Genomic DNA, 18,467 nt, shown 5'->3' on the forward strand with positions numbered 1-18,467 from the left:
TTATTTGTCTTACACAACTCCCTTCCGCTCGTGGCATTAAACAATCGTTTTAGGGACCGCTCAGAAGTTTTACAACAGCCCACCCAAAAAATGTGACATTATGACTTAGTCCCCCCGTGGGCTTCCTTTCCAGCTGCTTCCCTGCAATCTTTGGCCCAGTTTTGCAACCTCCAGGGATCCATCTGATCTAGGGAGATCTTAGCAGGTTTTCTCTCTGTGATTTGAGAGAGAGAGACAGAGAGAGACAGAGAGAGACACAGAGAGAGAGACAGAGAGAGAGAGACAGACAGACAGAAAGACAGAGAGAGAGAGAGAGAGAGAGAGAGACAGAGAGACAGAGAGAGAGAGAGAGAGAGAGAGAGAGAGAGAGAGAGAGAGAGAGAGAGAGAGAGAGAGAAGCAGAAAAGCAGGCAAGGCCCTCAAGCCTTCTTCCTCCCCTCTCTCCTTGCTGCAAACTTCGCCCAACGGAATGCTTGCTGCAAAAGTCACAAATAATTAAAACCCGCTTTGAATGCCAGGGACAGCCAACATCTTCCCTGTTTTGCAAACCTTTGCTCCCAGCCCTCCCCCTGTTTTCCCCTGCCTCTGGGCGGGAGGGACAGGGGCTCGTCCCAAGTCCTGGCTGAGAAAAATATAAGAAATCAAAGGTCATACAAGCCTGTTTGAGGTCTCTATTTTCCCTTTTTTCCCCCCACTGCTTTCTCCCACTGCTAGGGACGCCGGAAAGGATAGCTGGGCTAAGAGCCGCTGGGCCCAGCCCCTTTCGTGGGGAGATTTCCTCCCCAAACCACAACCACACCCAGTTAAGAAATGCGGGACAGGGGTAGCTGAGGCCAAGTCTCTCTTTTTTTTCCAAAACCAGTTTTCCCGAATATTATTGGCGGGATTAAGTTCTGGGCAACTTCTCCTGAAAGTGTGTGGGGCTTTTCTTGCCTTGCGGTGTGTGTGTGTGTGTGTGTGTGTAGAGAGAGAGAGAGAGGGAGAGAGGGAGGAAGAGAGAGAGAGAGAGGTGTGGGGTGGCCTAGAAAGGGAGACAGAGAATGAGAGACAGAAAAAGAATGAGAAAAAGAGAAACAGAAAGAAAAAGACAGACAGAAAAAGAGTACAAAAAAAAGAGAATGAGAAAGAAGGAAAAAAGAGACAGAGGAAGAAAGAAATAGGAAGAAACAAAGAACAAGAGAGAAAAAGCCTCCAACAACTTGACGTTTTTAAGAAGATGCTGGATAACCGTTTGTCTGAAGTGGTGTAGGGTTTCCTGCCTAGGCAGGGGGTTGGACTAGAAGACCTCCAAGGTCCCTTCCAAATCCTTCCTTTCCTTCCTTCCTTCCTTCCTTCCTTCCTTCCTTCCTTCCTTCCTTCCTTCCTTCCTTCCAGAAAAGAAGGTTTTTAAGATGTTGGATAACCATTTGTCTGAAGTGGTGTAGGGTTTCCTGCCTAGGCAGGGGTTGGACTAGAAGACCTCCAAGGTCCCTTCCAAATCCATCCTTCCTTCCTTCCTTCCTTCCTTCCTTCCTTCCTTCCTCCCTTCCTTTCTTTCCAGAAAAGGAGGTTTTTAAGAAGATGTTGGATAACCGTTTGTCTGAAGTGGTGTAGGGTTTCCTGCCTAAGCAGGGGGTTGGACTAGAAGACCTCCAAGGTCCCTTCCAAATCCTTCCTTCCCTTCCTTCTTTCCTTCCTTCCTTCCTTCCTTCCTTCCTTCCTTCCTTCCTTCCTTCCTTCCTTCCTTCCTTCCTTCCAGAAAAGAAGGTTTTTAAGATGTTGGATAACCATTTGTCTGAAGTGGTGTAGGGTTTCCTGCCTAGGCAGGGGGTTGGACTAGAAGACCTCCAAGGTCCCTTCCAAATCTGTTTTTCTATTCTAAAGCAAAAGGGACAGGAAGAAAGAGCAGGAGAGACAGAAGGAGAAGGGGGGACAGAGAAGGAGAATGATAGCCCTGATTTCTTGCCCTGTGGCACAAACTCAGCCTTTCCCCGGTTGGTATATCTGGAACTCTCACAACGGATTGATCAACTGAGGTCATGGTGGTTTATTTCACAAGCCCCTGTTTCAAAAGAGAAAAGGCTTAATGCCCCAGGCCCAGGAGAATCAAGCTGTCCTTTCCTGGGGCCTGGAAATATATTTATGATATTGGTTTTGTGAGAGATTGCCCCACTTATTCACCAGAATCAACGGAAATTAATTCCACAGGCATTAATTATTTGCCAATTAAGTTGATCAAAAAAAGTTGATCAAAATAGAGAGCAAGGGAGATAAATTGAAAAGGAGGAAGAAGGAGGAGAAGCAGAAAGGAAGAAGAAGGAAGCAAAGCGAAAGAAGGAAGGAAGGGATAAGGAAAATATGAAGGAAAGAAGGAAGGGGAAAAAGGAAAGAAAGGGGAAAAGAAAGGAAAAGAAAGAAGAAAGGAAAGAAGGAAGGGGAGAAGGAAAGGAAAAGAAGGAAAGTAAGAAAAAGAAAATAGAAGGAAGGAAAAAAGGAAAGAGAAAGAAGGAAAGAAAGAAAAAGAAGGAAAGAAAAAGGAAAGGGAAGAGGTAAGGAAGGAAAGAAAAAAGAAATAAGGAAAAAGGAAAAAAGAAAAAGTTAAGAAAAAGAGAAAAAGAAAAGACAGAAAAAGAAAGAAAGGAAGGAAGAAAGAAAAAGAAGGAAAGAAAGAAAAGAGAAAAAGAAAAAAGGAAAAAGGAAAAGGAAAGAAAAAGAGAAAAAGAAAAGACAGAAAAAGGAAGGAAGGAAGGAAGAAAGAAAGAAAAAGAAGGAAAGAAAGAAAAGAGAAAAAGAAAAAAAGGAAAGAAAAAGGAAAGAAGGAAAGAAAGAAAAAAGGAAAAAGAAAAAGGAAAGAAAAAGAGAAAAAGAAAAAGACAGACAGAAAAGAAAGAAAGAAAAAAAGAAAGAAAGAGATAGATAGATAGATAGATAGATAGATAGATAGATAGATAGATAGATAGATAGATAGATTGCACCCTAATTCTTTCCCCACTTTATATGGTTAATCAATTCAGAAATAGAACGAGGAAGGTGAGAATCTTCCAACTTCTCCCTTTTCCCCCTTCCAGCCAATCCCCAACTCCCTCGGGCTCCCAGCTCCTCCTCTCCCTGCCTCCGATTGGCTCGTAACTCCATGACCCGTCTTCATCCGATGGAGAAAGCCAATCCGGAGGCTGACCTTGCTATAGTCTATATTTACCATTTTTTTTCCTTTCCCGCGAGGCTTTCTGGGCGTCGTAGTCCGCGCCTGCGTTCTTTCCGCGGCCTTCTGCCTGCGCCAGGACTACGAAACCCAGAGGGCATTTCGGCGCCATCGGAATATAATACCATAGTGGGCAAACCGGGCGCAATCTGTCTTTAGTGCTGAGATAAGCTTAGAAGGTTAGCAAAGGTAAGTGTTGCATTTAAAAATTCTCTGTATTATTCTGCATTTTGATGGCTGCGGCTCTGGGTTAAAGAACCCCCCGCTCCTTTTTTTTTTTTCCTCTCTGCAAAAGCCAGCCATTTGCCGGAATAATAAACCCTTTGCAAACCAAATTTTTTAGGCTAAGGCGCTAGTCCTCATGATCTTTGCAACTCTAGGGGCGGGTTGCAAACGTTGCGTTTTCATTTCTGCCTTAGGTTTTTGGAGAGAGCGCTGCGAAGCTGCGATCGATCGGGAGAGGCGCCTTCCCCTACCTGGCAGGGTTGTTTTTTTGCATTTGAGGAAGGCTGGTAGTTTCCCCATTTTTTTCCCTGCAAGAAAAGGTGAGTTTACCTCTCCACATTTCTTTTATCATTTGCGATAGCAAGACGAGAAAAATGCCAGATTTATGATTGGCGTTAAAAATTCAGCAGGATATATATATATAACGCAAGCAATCGATAAAATTTAGGTGCAGAATTAAAATATTTAATATTAGAATATTTAATATTAGAATATTTAATATCTAATATTAGAATATTTAATATTTAATGTTAGAATATTTAATATTTAATGTTAGAATAATATTCAATATTAGAATATTTAATATTAGAATATTTAATATTTAATGTTAGAATAATATTCAATATTAGAATATTTAATATTAGAATATTTAATATTAGAATATTTAATATTTAATGTTAGAATATTTAATGTTAGAATATTTAATGTTAGAATATTTAATATTAGAATATTTAATATTTAACATTAGAATATTTAATATTTAAAATTAGAATATGTAACATTTAAAATTAGAATACTTGATATTTATTTATATTTATTTATTTATTAGACTTATATACCGCTTCATAGGGCTTTCAGCCCTCTCTAAGCGGTTTACAAATTTTTTTAGCAAATTGAGTCAGCAACTTGCCCCCACAGTCCTGGTCCTCATTTCACCCACCTCGGAAGGATGGAAGGCTGAGTCGACCTTGAGCCGGTGAGATTTGAACCGCTGAACTGCAGATAACAGTCAGCTGAAGCGGCCTGCAGTACTGCACCCTAACCACTGCGCCACCTCGGCTCTTTAATTTAATTTAAAATTAGAATATGTAACATTTAAAATTAAAACATTTAATATTTAAAATTAAAATATTTAATATTTAAAACATTCAACATATTTAATATTTAAAACATTCAAAATACTTAATATTTAAAACATTTAATATTTAAAACATTTAAAAAATATTTAATAAAGAGTAAGGCCTTTGGTAGGAGTACCCATCGTTCGCGGGAGCAAGGAAACGAAAAGCGTTGGGAATTTAGCGTACCATCAAAATGGACCTCAAAGGTCATCTAGACCAACCCCCTCCTCCCTGGGGCAAGGTCCCGCTTGAGTAAATGCTCAAGCTAGTTTTGAAGTCCTCCCAGGGAATGTTAAAAGTTAGAAATTCTGAGGGTGCCCCGTCCTGCGAAATAATCCTTTTATGCCAATTTCGGAAAGTTTAGCAATAGGGGATAATAAGAGGGCCAAAATAGCAAAACAAAACTCTTTAAAAAAAAAGTTAAAGAAAATTTTGGACTTTTTTTTTTCTGTTTGGAATTTACTATCCCTTTATCTTAATTAGAAAAACAAATAAAGTGGAAACGGGGATGATTGTGTAATTGAATTTTCTTTAAAATGTCATTGTTAAATTCTAATTGGTTTTTGTTTGGGATATTCTATTTAAAATCTTTTTAACTTTTGTAATATGTGTTTTTTTTAATGTTTCTACGCAGCCCCCCCCCCCCCCCGAGTCCTTGGGAGAAGGGCGGCATATAAATCTAATAAACCAACCAAACCAATATGCAAAATTTATATATATATCGCCCGATTTGCTGTTTGGCGTGACTAGAGGGCTTAAAATATAATAAAAATAAAATAATACTTCTAGCACTGATGATGTTCCCTAGTTGGGTCGTGAAATGCCTGCAAGAAAATAACCAAGTTCAGAGAGCACTAAGAACCTCACAGTCCTCGTCCTTCTTCTTCCTCCTCTATCTTCTCCTCCTCCTCTTCCTTCACCTCTCCCCCTCCTCCCCCTGTCCACAACCCCCCCCTCTCTTCTAGCACTGATGATGTTACCTAGTTGGGTCATGAAACGCCTGCAAGAACACCCCCCCCCCCTCAGAGAGCATCAATAGCAATAGCAGTTAGACTTATATACCGCTTCATAGGGCTTTCAGCCCTCTCTAAGCGGTTTACAGAGTCGGCATATCGCCCCCACAGTCTGGGTCCTAATTTCACCCACCTCGGAAGGATGGAAGGCTGAGTCAACCTTGAGCCGGTGAGATTAGAACCGCTGAACTGCAGATAACAGTCAGCTGAAGTGGCCTGCAGTACTGCACCCTAACCACTGCGCCACCTCGGCTCTTCAAGGACCCCACATTCCTCCTTCTCCCCCCCCCCCACCATAAACCCCTCTCCCCTTCTAGCACTGATGATGTTCCCTAGCGGGGTGATGAACATCTGCACGAAAATAAAACGAGCTTAGACAGCAATTCGTTTACACTTAAATCGAACAGATAAGATTTATTTACTCAGGAAAAACTGGATTAAACCCACGGGGCCCGATAAGATGGACGATAAGATGGAAGCGAGTTGTTTTAACACCGCCCTTCCCCTCCCGCAGGTCTATTGGCTTGGAAAACCATGAGCGAAAGTGGAAAGCATCAATCTGCCGTTACGGACAAGGAAGAATTTGTCAATTTCTTCTCCCAAATCGTCCGGGACTTGTTGGAAAACGAACTTCACGTCCCTGAGTTGAGTGATGCTGTCAACAGGCTGAAAAGGGTGAGACTCGAGCCGGTGCAAAAATCCTGATTTGCAATAAAACTGACAAAGAATTTGGTACGCCGACGGGAAATTAAAATCTAAGCCAGAGTTTGAAGACCATCCTGTTGGCCTCAATTGCAAGTACAATTTGCTAAATGAAAACTCCGCTCTGGCAACAAGAAAGGCGGGTGGCCACTCAGCAACCTCCATTCAGTTGCCCAGACACCGCCCTGCAAGGGATTATGGGGGTCGTTAAATGACCCTAGTTTTTAGCCGTAAGTTGAGGACTAGCTGTAATGCCTGGTGGGGTTGAGCTGGAGACCAAGAGGAGATCAAAAAAACAGTGGGATTCGGCAGAAATCGGATCTCTTCTTAGACCCGATCGCCACAATTCTCTGATTTTTGGGGGGTTTTGTTCCCCACAGGTGATCGAATATAACGCCGTCGGTGGGAAATATAACCGCGGATTGACGGTGGTGGCCGCGGTTCGGGAACTAGCCAAACCGGACCAGCCCGACCCGAAGACTTTCCGCATCGCCCTGGTTGTGGGCTGGTGCATTGAACTGGTAAAAAATTCCTTTGTGATTTTTATCGGCCGCCAAGGGATGGATTTTAAACGATCGGCTGAGGTGGGGGTTTTTTGGGTGGGGGGAGCGGAATCGCTCTTCCTTAGCATGTACCTCAGCCTTCTCGTGTTACTAGTCCTCAACGTTGTGATTTCCCAACAAAAGGTCCCGATTGGCAAAGCCGAAAGAATGTTTGTGTCTCCTTTAGCAACCTCTGGTTTTTAATTGCAGCTCCAGGCCTTTTTCCTTATCACGGATGATATCATGGATTCTTCTCTGACCCGCCGAGGCCGGCCGTGCTGGTATAGACAGGTAGTTTGAGCGGATCCGAAAATACAGGTTGCAAAGACGAGGAAATCCTGGGGTGGTTTTTTTTTTTTTTTTAAAATGTTCTTCCATTTGGCCTTGGGACAATACTGATTAAAAAAAAAAATTAAATTGACCCTTGAAAGGAGTTTGCACAACACAAATTGCTTCTCACAAATTGGGCTAGTTTAATTTTAGATTTAGTTTTAGTTTAGTTTAATTTAGTGGCCTTGGGACAATTCTGATTTTTTTAAAAACTTAAATTGACCCTTGAAAGGCGTTTGCACAACACAAATTGCTTCTCACAAACTCGGCTAGTTTAGTTTTAGTTTAGTTTATTTAGTTTTTTAGTTTAGTTTACTTTATTGTCACTGCACATCGTACAACAAAATTAAAGGCCATCTTCCGTGCACATTATAACTATAAAAATAAAAAACACACACCTCCTTCGCATGCTGTACAACTGAATTGAAAACCCCCTGATATTGCATTAATATTGCACTATACCGTAGGATTCAATATAGTTATTGCCCTGGGATAGAAGCTGTTTTTCCAGATCTACTTGTCCTTGTTTTTATTGCCCCTGTACCGTCTGATGGATGGCAATAGTTGAAAAGAAAAAAAGGATGCCCAGGATGAGATGGATCTTTAAGGATGTTTTGAACTTTCTTAAGGCAGCGGGAATAGAGAATAGAATAGAATAAAATAAGAGTAGAATAGAATATAGAATAGAATAGAATACGAGTAGAAGAGAATATAGAATATAGAATAGAATAGAATATAAAATAGAATAAAAAAATAGAATAAAAGAATAGAATTATGAAAGAAGAGGAGATGGAAGAGAATAGGAATAGAATATAGAAGAGAATATAGAATAGAAGAGAATATAGAATAGAAGAGAAGAATAGAATAGAAAAATAGAATAAAAGAATAGAATTATGAAAGAAGAAATGGAAGAGAATAGGAATAGAATATAGAATAGAATATAGAATAGAATATAGAGTGGAAGAATAGAAAAATAGAATAAAAGAATAGAATAGAATTACAAAAGGAGAAGAGATGGAAGAGAATAGGAGTAGAATATAGAAGGGAATATAGAATATAGAACAGAAGAATAGAATAGAAAAATAGAATAAAAGAAGAGAATAGAATTATGAAAGGAGAAGAGATGGAAGAGAATAGGAGTAGAATATAGAAGGGAATATAGAATATAGAACAGAAGAATAGAATAGAAAAATAGAATAAAAGAAGAGAATAGAATTATGAAAGAAGAGAAGAGATGGAAGAGAATAGGAATAGAATATAGAAGAGAATATAGAATATAGAATATAACAGAAGAATAGAATAGAAAAATAGAATAAAAGAAGAGAATAGAATTATGAAAGGAGATGGAAGAGAATAGGAGTAGAATATAGAAGAGAATATAGAATAGAAGAATAGAATAAAAGAATAGAATTATGAAAGGAGAAGAGATGGAAGAGAATAGCAATAGAATACAGTATAGAATAAAGAATAATATAGAATATAGAAAAGAAGAATAGAATGGAAAAATAGAATAAAAGAATAGAAGAGAATTATGAAAGAAGAGAAGAGATGGAAGAGAATAGGAATAGAATTCAGAGGAGAAGAGAGGATCTCAAGGTAAGAGAAGAGGAGAGAAGAAGATAGGATAGGGGGAAGAGAAGAGAGGGGAGGATGAGATAAACTTTATCGTCCCTTTCTGTAAACACACCAGCATGCCTTTTTTAAAAACTGCATTTTTTTTTTAAAAAAGGGCATGCCCACTGCCCGCTCGCAAAAGAAAATATAATCGTGGTCTTAAGTCGAGAACTCAATGTTTAGAGGCTGTGGTTTGTTTGTTTTAAATTTGCAAGGAAATCCAAACTAGGATTTAGGGGCTGACTTGATTTCCCTTGTAATTCCCTTTTTTTTGGCGTCCTCTCTCGCAGGAAGGGATCGGCTTGGATGCCGTCAACGACGGGTTGCTGATAGAATCCAGCGTTTACCAGCTGCTGAAGCGGTACTGCCGAGACCAGCCGTACTACCTGAATTTAATGGAGCTTTTCCTCCAGGTGGGCAATAAAGTAGGCCTCTTCCTCGTTGAGGGCCAGCCCCCCCCTGCCTTTAAATAAATAAATAGGTGACTAAGGAAGCCAGAAAGGGATGGAAAGAGGGTCGTTTCTGGCCTTTTTTCTTCCTTTCTTTTCGTCTTTTCATCGGATTTTCCTCTCTCCTGTGTTTTCACAGTCATCCTACCAGACCGAGCTGGGCCAAACCTTGGACCTCTTCCAGATCAACCTAGATTCGTTCACCGAAAAACGGTGAGGAGACGTTTCAGCCGCACACCGGTGGTTTTGGATTGACAGCTGTCCGTTTGGGGAGCGTCCAAACTTATGGCGGCAGTGAAAAAAAATGACTTGTGACTTAGAGTTTAGAGTTTAGAGTTTAGAGTTTATTGGGATTTATAGGCCGCCCTTTTCCCTGAGGGGACTCAGGGCGGCTTACAACCACAAGGGAGGGGGGTGCAGTGTCAAAACAAAACAGAATGTGAACAAAGAAAAAATAGTAAAAACACAACTTTCGTTCAGCAATCAAACACTCGGGCGGGTAAATTGGGAACCTATCCCCAGGCCTGCTGGGAGAGCCAGATCTTGAGGGCTGCGCGGAAGGTCTGGATAGTGGTGAGGGTACGGATCTCAACGGGGAGATCGTTCCACAGGGTCGGAGCTGCAACAGAAAAGGCTCTCCTCCGTGTGGTCGCCAGTCGGCATTGACTGGCAGATGGGATTCGGAGGAGGCCCAGTCTGTGCGATCTAATTGGTCGATTTAGGGAGGTGATCGGCAGAAGGCGGTCTCTCAAGTACCCAGATCCACTACCATGGAGTGCTTTAAAGATGGTCATCAGTACCCTGAAACACACCCGGAGACCAACAGGTAGCCAGTGCAGCTCGCGGAGGACGGGTGTAACGTGGGCGAACCGCGGTGCGCCCACTATCACTCGCGCGGCTGCATTCTGGACTAGCTGTAGCCGCCGGATGCACTTCAAGGGCAACCCCATGTAGAGCCCATTGCAGTATTCAGACTTAGTTCTCCTTCCTTCCTCCCTCTCTTCCTTCCTTGGGGTTGGACTAGAAGACCTCCAAGGTTCCTTCCAGCTCTGTTATTCTGTTATTTTTCCTTTCTTAGTTCCGTCCTTCCTTCCCTCCTTCCCTCCCTCCCTCCTTCCTTCCTTCCTTCTTTCCTTTCCTCCTTCCTTGCTTCCTTGGGGTTGGACTAGAAGACCGCCAAGGTTCCTTCCAGCTCCGTTATTCTGTTATTTTGCCTTCTTTTCTTCCTTAGTTCCTTCCTTCCCTCCCTCACTCCCTCCTTCCTTGCTTCCTTCCCTCCTTCCTTCCCTCCTTCCTTGCTTTCTTGGAGTTGGACTAGAAGACCTCCAAGGTTCCTTCCAGCTTTGTTATTCTGTTATTTTTCCTTTCTTAGTTCCGTCCTTCCTTCCCTCCTTCCCTCCCTCCCTCCTTCCTTCCTTCCTTCTTTCCTTCCCTCCTTCCTTGCTTCCTTGGGGTTGGACTAGAAGACCTCCAAGGTTTCTTCCAGCTCCGTTATTCTGTTATTTTGCCTTCTTTTCTTCCTTAGTTCCTTCCCTCCCTCCCTCCCTTCTTCCTTCCTTCCTTCCCTCTTTCCTTCCTTCCTTGCTTTCTTGGGGTTGGACTAGAAGACCTCCAAGATTCCTTCCAGCTCTGTTCTGTTATTTTGCCTTCCTTCCCTCCGTCCTTCCTTCCTTCCTTCCTTGGGGTTGGACTAGAAGACCTCCAAGGTTCCTTCCAGCTCTGTTATTCTGTTATTTTGCCTTCCTTCCTTCCTTAGTTTCTTCCTTCCTTCCCTCCTTCCTTCCTTCCTTGCTTCCTTGGGGTTGGACTAGAAGACCTTTCAGCTCTGATATTCTGTTATTTTGCTTTCCTTCCCTCCTCCCTCCCTCCTTCCTTCCTTCCTTCCTTCCTTCCTTCCTTCCTTCCTTCCTTCCTTCCTGTTGGACTACAAGATCCCTAGGTCCCTTCCAGCTGTGATATTCTGTTATTTTGCTTCCCTCCCTTCCTTGGGGTTGGACTAGAAGACCTCCAAGGTCCCTTCCAAACTCTGTTATCCTGTTATCCTGTTAACAAGGAACTCTTCCCTTCTCCTAAACGCTGAAGCTCTCTGCTTCCTTCGGCAGGTACAAAGCCATCGTGAAGCACAAGACAGCCTATTACTCCTTTTATTTACCGGTGGCAGCTGCCATGTACATGGTGAGTTCAAACTTTGCTAGCAGAAAACATTAAAAAGTTGGCATCGCTTTTTTTCCAACGCTTTTGGCTCAAAAGGGACAACTTGCTTTAAAAACCGCAGTGCTGGCTTAAAACGGAGCCCGTCGTGGGACGGATTCCCTTTAGAACCGTGAAGTAGAGGGACAGGCGGATATACATACTACAAGTTGTATCTTACTCCTTGCTCATTGCAAAGTTTATCCGTGTAGTTTCTGTTTCATTTTTTTCCCCCTTTCTCCTCCTCTTCCTCACTTAGGCTGGCATTGATAGCGAAGAAGACCACGCACACGCCAAGGCCATCCTTCTGGAGATGGGGGAATTTTTCCAAATCCAGGTATCGTTTTTGCAAGCTTTGGGTCGAGAGATGGATGGAAAAAAATACATTTGATAATAATAATTTTTTTTAAAAAAATTAAGATGGCTTGGGATTTGAACACGGGGACATCCAGACTCGGAGGAACAAAACGGGCAATTTTCCTTCATTTATTTTTATTTTTTTGGTCATCTCTGCAAAAAATGGCCTCTATCAGGACTAGAAACCTTCTGGGGGTTCTAAAATAAATCCACTGTTCTCCGAAGCCCTCTGTTGGGTAGCAAGCCGATATCATCTTCAATCCATACCTCGGAGATTCGAAGTTGATCTGGCTTCGTGTTGTGGCCCGCCAGTGGATCTGGCTGCAGATTCGGAGAGTGAGGAGGGTTGGGGAGGGACCTGGGCCAGTCCTGGAGTCTGGGGGAGGCTCGGAGGAGGGCTCTGTGTCGGAGGCAGAGAGGGGGCCAGGGCCGTATGCCAGTTATCAGCTGCCTTCAGAGTCAGACATCAGTGAGGCAGAAGAACAGCTGGAGCCTGTTCCCAGTGTGTGCATGCGCAGAATCGCCAGACGAAAGGAACAGCTAAAGAACAGGGGTCGACTCGGGAGGAAGGCCACAGGTGGATGGTGAATGGCCCCTCCCAGAGGCAATAAAAGAGGAGCGAAAGGGGAGTGGAGTTTGCAGGAGACCATTAGTTCGCTTCGTTATTTCGTGACTCTCCGAGACTCCTGGCCAAGTTCTGCAGATTTCGGCCTGGCAGCTCTCCAAGCCAGATAAGGTCTGTGACCGTAAATCCTCCCTTGAAAGACTTTGCTGGATATGAATGAACAGAATTCACAGCCAATTAATAAAAGAGGTTTTTGTCGGGACAAGGAGTTGGCTTCGGGCTCTTGGGAAACCTCGCTCAGAACACTTCTGTGTTTTAAAAAATGTGTGTAAAAGTCACTTTTAACTGGCCAGACTTTCAAGTCTGCCCGGATTCCTGGAATTAATGCAATTTGGGCCTAATTAGGTAGTGGTGTTAGCGGGGGCGGAATCAAGAAAAGCAGGAAGTTTTGCAAAGATGCGGATAAACCAATTTGGGTTCATTCTCAGCAGCCACCCGGGGGTTGGACTAGATGACCTATAAGGTCCCTTCGAACCATTATTGTTCTGTTCTGAAACCTATTGCGGCTACGTGCTCGGAGAGCGAAAGGAACGAGGCAAATCTTCAAAAACGGTGCCACATGAAGCAGATTTTTTTTTAATTAAAAAAAATGGTATTTTCAAAACAAACATACAAATCCTCCTTTTTTACATACTGTAGGAAGTGTATCAGTTGGTTACAAAAGGCTTTTGTGCATCTCTTCCCACCGTCATCAAATATAATTCATATTAATTCTGATATCTTAACTCAGATATTTATTATATTACCATCATCCTGCCTCCACTTTTATTTGACTACGATTATTTAAACGCCCTTCATCATAAAATATACCAAGATTTAATACATAACCACATGCTGGCATTTTATTTACTTGTTTATAAACCCCCCCCATTAACATTAAATCCTTTGGCAGCAGATATAAGACTGTTCTGTTATTGGAGAGATACAGGTTGATAGATGGAAGAGTATAATTCAAAATTAGCTAAACTTAGTTAAATCCATTGGTAACAGGTATAGTTAAATAAAAATTGATAACGATAGTAATGTATACAATGTTGAGCTGTTATGATAAGTAATAATTGGATATGAGAAGGGAAGGTTAGAAATATTTTTGGACTATAAAGATTATTAATAACAATAATAATTATAATAAAAAAACAACTATATACAGTTAAATTTTAACTACTAGGGGGAAAATGCTATGATATAGGATATAGTTAAATAAAGAAAGGATAATGGTAACAAATTATATACATGGAGGATTAGAAAACTTTGGTATTAAATATTATGGATGTTTAACTAAAACAGGATATGAGGACTTAATGTTAATGGAGGAATTTGTAAATAAGTAAATGAAATGCCAGCATGTGGTTATGGATTGAATCTTGGTATACTTAAGGATGAAGGATGTTTAAATAACTGTAGTCAAATAAATGATGATGTTAATATAGTAAATATTTGAGTTAAGATATTTGAATTAATATGAATTATATTTGATGACGGTGGAAGAGATGCATAAAAGCCTTTTGTAACCAGCTGATATACTTTTTACAATATATGTTTGTTTTGAAAATAAATAAATACAAAAAAATTTTTTTTAAAAAAAACATTAAATCCTCGTATCCTGTTTTAGCTAAACATCCATAATATTTAATATTGAAATTTTCTAATACTCCAGGTATAGGATATAGGATATAGTTAAATAAATAAAATAATAAGATAGATAGATAGATAGATAGAAAGAAAGAAAGATAGATAGATAGATAGATAGATAGTTAGATAGATGATAGATAGATGATAGATAGATAGATAGATAGATAGATAGATGATAGATAGATGATAGATAGATAGATAGATAGATAGATAGATAGATAGATAGATGAGAGATAGATAGATAGATAGATAGATAGATAGATAGATAGATAGATGAGAGATAGGAAGGAAGGAAGGAAGGAAGGAAGGAAGGAAGGAAGGAAGGAAGGAAGGAGGGAAGGAAAAGAGGAAGGAAGGAAGGAAGGAAGGAAGGAAGGAAGGAAGGAAGGATAATGATAATAAATTATAGACATGAACTACATTTTAAGTCTCCCTCCTGGATGATGAAAAGGAATTCCAGAGATTTTGATAAAATGACATTTCTCCCTGCAGGACGACTTCCTCGACAATTTTGGCGACCCCCAAGTGACGGGGAAAATAGGGACGGATATTCAGGATAACAAATGCAGCTGGTTGGTGGTGCAGAGTCTCAAACAAGCATCTCGGGAGCAGAGAAAGATTTTGGAGGTAAACCTGGTTAGTTGAACCACAAGCCAAGTTTTCCAACAGCTACTGAAGGCATCCGAGATACAGGAGTTCGTACTCCTCATTCTCTGGAGATTCGCACATTCCCCCTTCTAGTTAACTCCTTAGCGTACGACCACAATCCAGCCCCAAATTCCCGTCGCTAAGCGAGGACCTTGCTTACGTGAGCTTTGTCCCGTTTTACAACCCTTCTTGCTGCAGTCGTTAAGTGAATCGCGGCACTTGTTAAGTTAGGAACCGGGTCGAAGGGAGTTTCGTCCCATTGTGCGACCTTCCTTGCCTCGGTTGTTAAGTGAATCACTGCAGTTGTCAAGTTAGGAACAGGGTTGAAGTGAGTTTCGGCCCATTGTATGACCTTGTCTCGGTCGTTAAGTGAATCACCGCATTTAAATTACAAACACAGTTGTTATGTGAATCTGGCTTCCCCAATGACTCCTGGCTCGTCAGGAGGTCGCAAAAGGGGAACACATGACCACCACCCCCGGAACCTTGCAACCGTCATAAGTATGAGTCAAATTGCCAAGCATCCGAATTTAGATCACACAGAATTTAGATAGTGCAACGGTCATTAAGTGTGGAAAACAGTCTTAAATAGGGTTTTTTCAGTGCCATTGTAACTTCGAACGGTCGCTAAACGAAGCGTTGTAAACCGAGGACTATTTCCATAGCACGTTGTTTAAAAAAAACGAACCATTTCTTAAGAGCTGGAATCGTGCAAATTCAAAAAAAAAGGGGGATAGTTTCTTAAGTTGGGTCCTGCCAAGGGAGAGAGAGAGGGAAGTTGGAAGAATTAACGCTTAAACCGTCCACTTTTTATTTTATTTTATTTTTTTTGGAATCCCGTAGGAGAACTACGGTAAAAAAGATCCGGAGAAGATTAACCGCGTGAAGGCTCTTTACGAAGAACAGGATTTAAAAGCCGTTTATCAAAGCTACGAAGAAAACAGCTACCAAAAGATCGTGGCTTTAATCGATCAACACGCCGTCCGTTTGCCGGCCCGGATTTTCCTGGATTTGGCCGACAAAATCTACAAAAGGCAGAAATAAATTTCTGCCCAAGGAATCCGGATTTTATTTCTAGCTGGGACTTGAGATAAAAGCGGAATTTCTTTAAAACGGTTTGCGGGCTAATTCAGAAAGAGGAAAAAGGGAGGAATACTTTCCTTGTGTTACCTACCCCCTCCATGGGATTTTTGTTTTTATTTTCTTTCGATAGGGGGCCTTATTTAAGGAAGGCGGATAAATTCCACTTTTTTTTTCCTCGGCAGAGGATAAATCCAGGGATTTATCTAAGGGATACAGGCTGCTTTTGTGTGTGTGTGTGTGAGAGAGAGAGGGGGGGGGAGAGAGGAGGGGGGGAGGGAGGGAGAGAGAGAGAGAGAGGGAGAAGGAGGGAGAAGGAGAGGGAGGGAGGAGAGAGAGAGAGAGAGAAAGAAAGAAGATATTTCTCTGTTCACACTGAGAATATATCTGCTGAAAAAAACACCACTCTGGCAACAAGAAGGGCATCTGGCCAGTAAGCACTGAACTCCATTCAGTTGTCCACATTCTACCCTGTAAAGGTCATTATTAAAAGATGATGTATGCTGCTTTTTCCCATTTTCTTCATCCCGAGCCTCCCAGGGGGCTGTGAATCCTTGCCCCCAAGGGTCGACGGCTGGGGGTGATTGGCATTGTAGTCTGTTTAGGGAACAGACGAATTGCTGCTTGGACGTTACTGGTCTTCGACGCTGGCGGTGTCTTAAGGGGTCGGTTGGAAGACTCTGTACCACCAATAATAAATTATTTTCCAAATGGATTTTGTGTGTTGAAAAGAGACAACCGAGGGAAGGTCTCCTCCTCCTCCTCCTCCTTTCTTCTTCTTTCTTCTTTCTTCTTTCTTCTTTTCTTTCTTCTTCTTTCTTCTTTCTTCTTTCTTCTTTCTTCTTTCTTCTTTCTTCTTTCTTCTTTCTTCTTTCTTCTTTCTTCTTTCTTCTTCCTTCTTCCTTCTTCCTTCTTCCTTCTTCCTTCTTCCTTCTTCCTTCTTCTTCTTCTTCTTCTTCTTCTTCTTCTTCTTCTTCTTCTTCTTCTTCTCCACCTCCTCCTCCTCCTCCTTGCTAAGAAGTGTCTTCTTCTTGCTCAAAAGTGTCTTCTTCTCCTTCTTCTCCTCCTCCTCTCCTTCCTTCCTTTTCTGTTCAAACCATGTCAGGGAACGGAGTTGAAAATAATCCTCATCTTAACGCCAGCAGCTGGGACCGGAGTCTCCATGGCTAAGCAAGGCAGTTCTTGAGTGCTGTCTGATTTTATCACTTTTGTTTGCCACAGTGGTCAAGTTGTTAAGCGAGTCATGCAGTTTGTTAAGTGAACATAAGAATAAAGCACCAATAATAATAACAACAGCAATCATATAATGACAATTATGTGGTAATGGCAACCTGCATCAACCATCAGTCAATATTTGGGATACATTTTTTAAATGTTCAGTTGACTTGAGTTTCATGTTTAACGAATAAGAGATAATTATTAATAATAATGATAATAATTATCTAGACGGCGATGGATGAAACATGTAAAAAGCGATGCCCATTGTCACTTGGCACCATGTCCAAGAATTTTATAAGATACATCCACAAATTGCAAATTCCTGCAATAACACCAGTGGAACTGCAAAAAACTGCACTACTGGGAACATCTTATATTTTAAGAAGGTCCTTGGTTGATACCCAGGACGCTGGCAGCAAACTGTATCAACCATTAACAACAGTCACTGGTATTTGTGATGCATTTCTGAATGTTCAGTTGGCTGAGTTTCATGCTTAATGAATAAAGTATAATAATAGTGATAATATAATAATAATCTTATATTTTAAGAAACTCCTTGGTTCATACCCAGGACACTGCAATCTGTATCAACCATTAGCACCAGTCAATGGTATTTGTGATGCGTTTCTGAATGTTCAGTTGGCTGAGTTTCATGTTTAATGAATAAAGTATAATAATAATAGAGATAATATTATAATAATCTTATATTTTAAGAAGGTCCTTGGTTGATACCTAGGACGCTGGAAGCAACCCGTATCAACCATTAGCACCAGTCACTGGTATTTGTGGTGCATTTCTCAATGTTCAGTTGGCGGAGTTTCATGTTTAATGAATAAAAGAGATACAATAATAATAATGATACTAACTAAGCTCTTGGGCCATTGGTTAAGACATGAACTGTTAAGTTTTTACCAGTATCAGACTGAATCGAATTGAAAATTAAATCAACAACAACAACAACAACAATAATCAGAACAAAGCACTGCATGGCCAATTTCTGGAAAAAATAAAAGATAAAGTGGACAGTGAACAAACTTGGTTATGGTTAACAACAGGTACATTAAAGAAAGAAACAGAGTCACTAATCCTGGCTGCGCAAGAACAAGCTATCTGCACAAATGCCATTAAGGCCAAAATCCATCCATTCATTTATCTATCTAATCCAGTTTCATTATCTATCTATCTATCTATCTATCTATCTATCTATCTATCTATCTATCTATCTATCTATCTATCTATCTATCATCTATCTATCTATCTTATCTATCATCATCATCATCATCTATAATCTCTATATCTATCTATTGTGGATAGATTACAGATAGATGGATAAGATTATCCATTTTATCTATATCTATCTATCTATCTATCTATCTATCTATCTATCTATATCTATCTATCTATATCTATCTATCTATCTTTGTCTGTCTGTCTGTCTAATCTATATGTCTGTCTATCTAATCTATCTATCTATCTATCTATCTATCTATCTATCTATCTATCTATCTATCTATCTAATCTATTTTCATCTATATGTATC

General features: G+C 40.9%; 2 protein-coding genes across 4 annotated transcripts in view; one reads left to right on the forward strand and one right to left on the reverse strand.

Moving 5' to 3' along the window:
* PKLR (pyruvate kinase L/R) overlaps nucleotides 1-810 on the reverse strand; it is a 13,761-nt gene extending 12,951 nt beyond the window's left edge. Inside the window, exon 1 of one of the 2 annotated variants that reach the window (XM_087705140.1) lies at nucleotides 655-810. The gene's annotated coding sequence lies outside the window, so the exon portion shown is untranslated. The remainder of the gene's footprint in view (nucleotides 1-654) is intronic. The other variant, XM_087705141.1, reaches the window with a different exon arrangement.
* FDPS (farnesyl diphosphate synthase) overlaps nucleotides 1-16,424 on the forward strand; it is a 17,648-nt gene extending 1,224 nt beyond the window's left edge. Inside the window, exons 1-11 of one of the 2 annotated variants that reach the window (XM_087705142.1) lie at nucleotides 3,223-3,370; nucleotides 3,601-3,726; nucleotides 6,055-6,215; nucleotides 6,623-6,763; nucleotides 6,995-7,075; nucleotides 9,019-9,141; nucleotides 9,317-9,390; nucleotides 11,280-11,352; nucleotides 11,627-11,704; nucleotides 14,474-14,608; nucleotides 15,473-16,424. In XM_087705142.1, coding sequence (XP_087561268.1) covers nucleotides 6,075-6,215; nucleotides 6,623-6,763; nucleotides 6,995-7,075; nucleotides 9,019-9,141; nucleotides 9,317-9,390; nucleotides 11,280-11,352; nucleotides 11,627-11,704; nucleotides 14,474-14,608; nucleotides 15,473-15,673 — 1,047 coding nt within the window. In that variant the 5' untranslated portion in view covers nucleotides 3,223-3,370; nucleotides 3,601-3,726; nucleotides 6,055-6,074 and the 3' untranslated portion in view covers nucleotides 15,674-16,424. Of the gene's footprint in view, nucleotides 1-3,222; nucleotides 3,371-3,600; nucleotides 3,727-6,054; nucleotides 6,216-6,622; nucleotides 6,764-6,994; nucleotides 7,076-9,018; nucleotides 9,142-9,316; nucleotides 9,391-11,279; nucleotides 11,353-11,626; nucleotides 11,705-14,473; nucleotides 14,609-15,472 lie in introns of those variants that run through there. The other variant, XM_087705143.1, reaches the window with a different exon arrangement.
* The last annotated feature ends 2,043 nt before the right edge of the window (nucleotides 16,425-18,467 follow it).

The sequence above is a fragment of the Thamnophis sirtalis genome, unplaced genomic scaffold (genome assembly GCF_051295495.1).
Source record: "Thamnophis sirtalis isolate CommonGarterSnake01/CBP01778 unplaced genomic scaffold, rThaSir2_p1.2 scaffold_2, whole genome shotgun sequence".
NCBI classification, from domain to species: domain Eukaryota; kingdom Metazoa; phylum Chordata; class Lepidosauria; order Squamata; family Natricidae; genus Thamnophis; species Thamnophis sirtalis.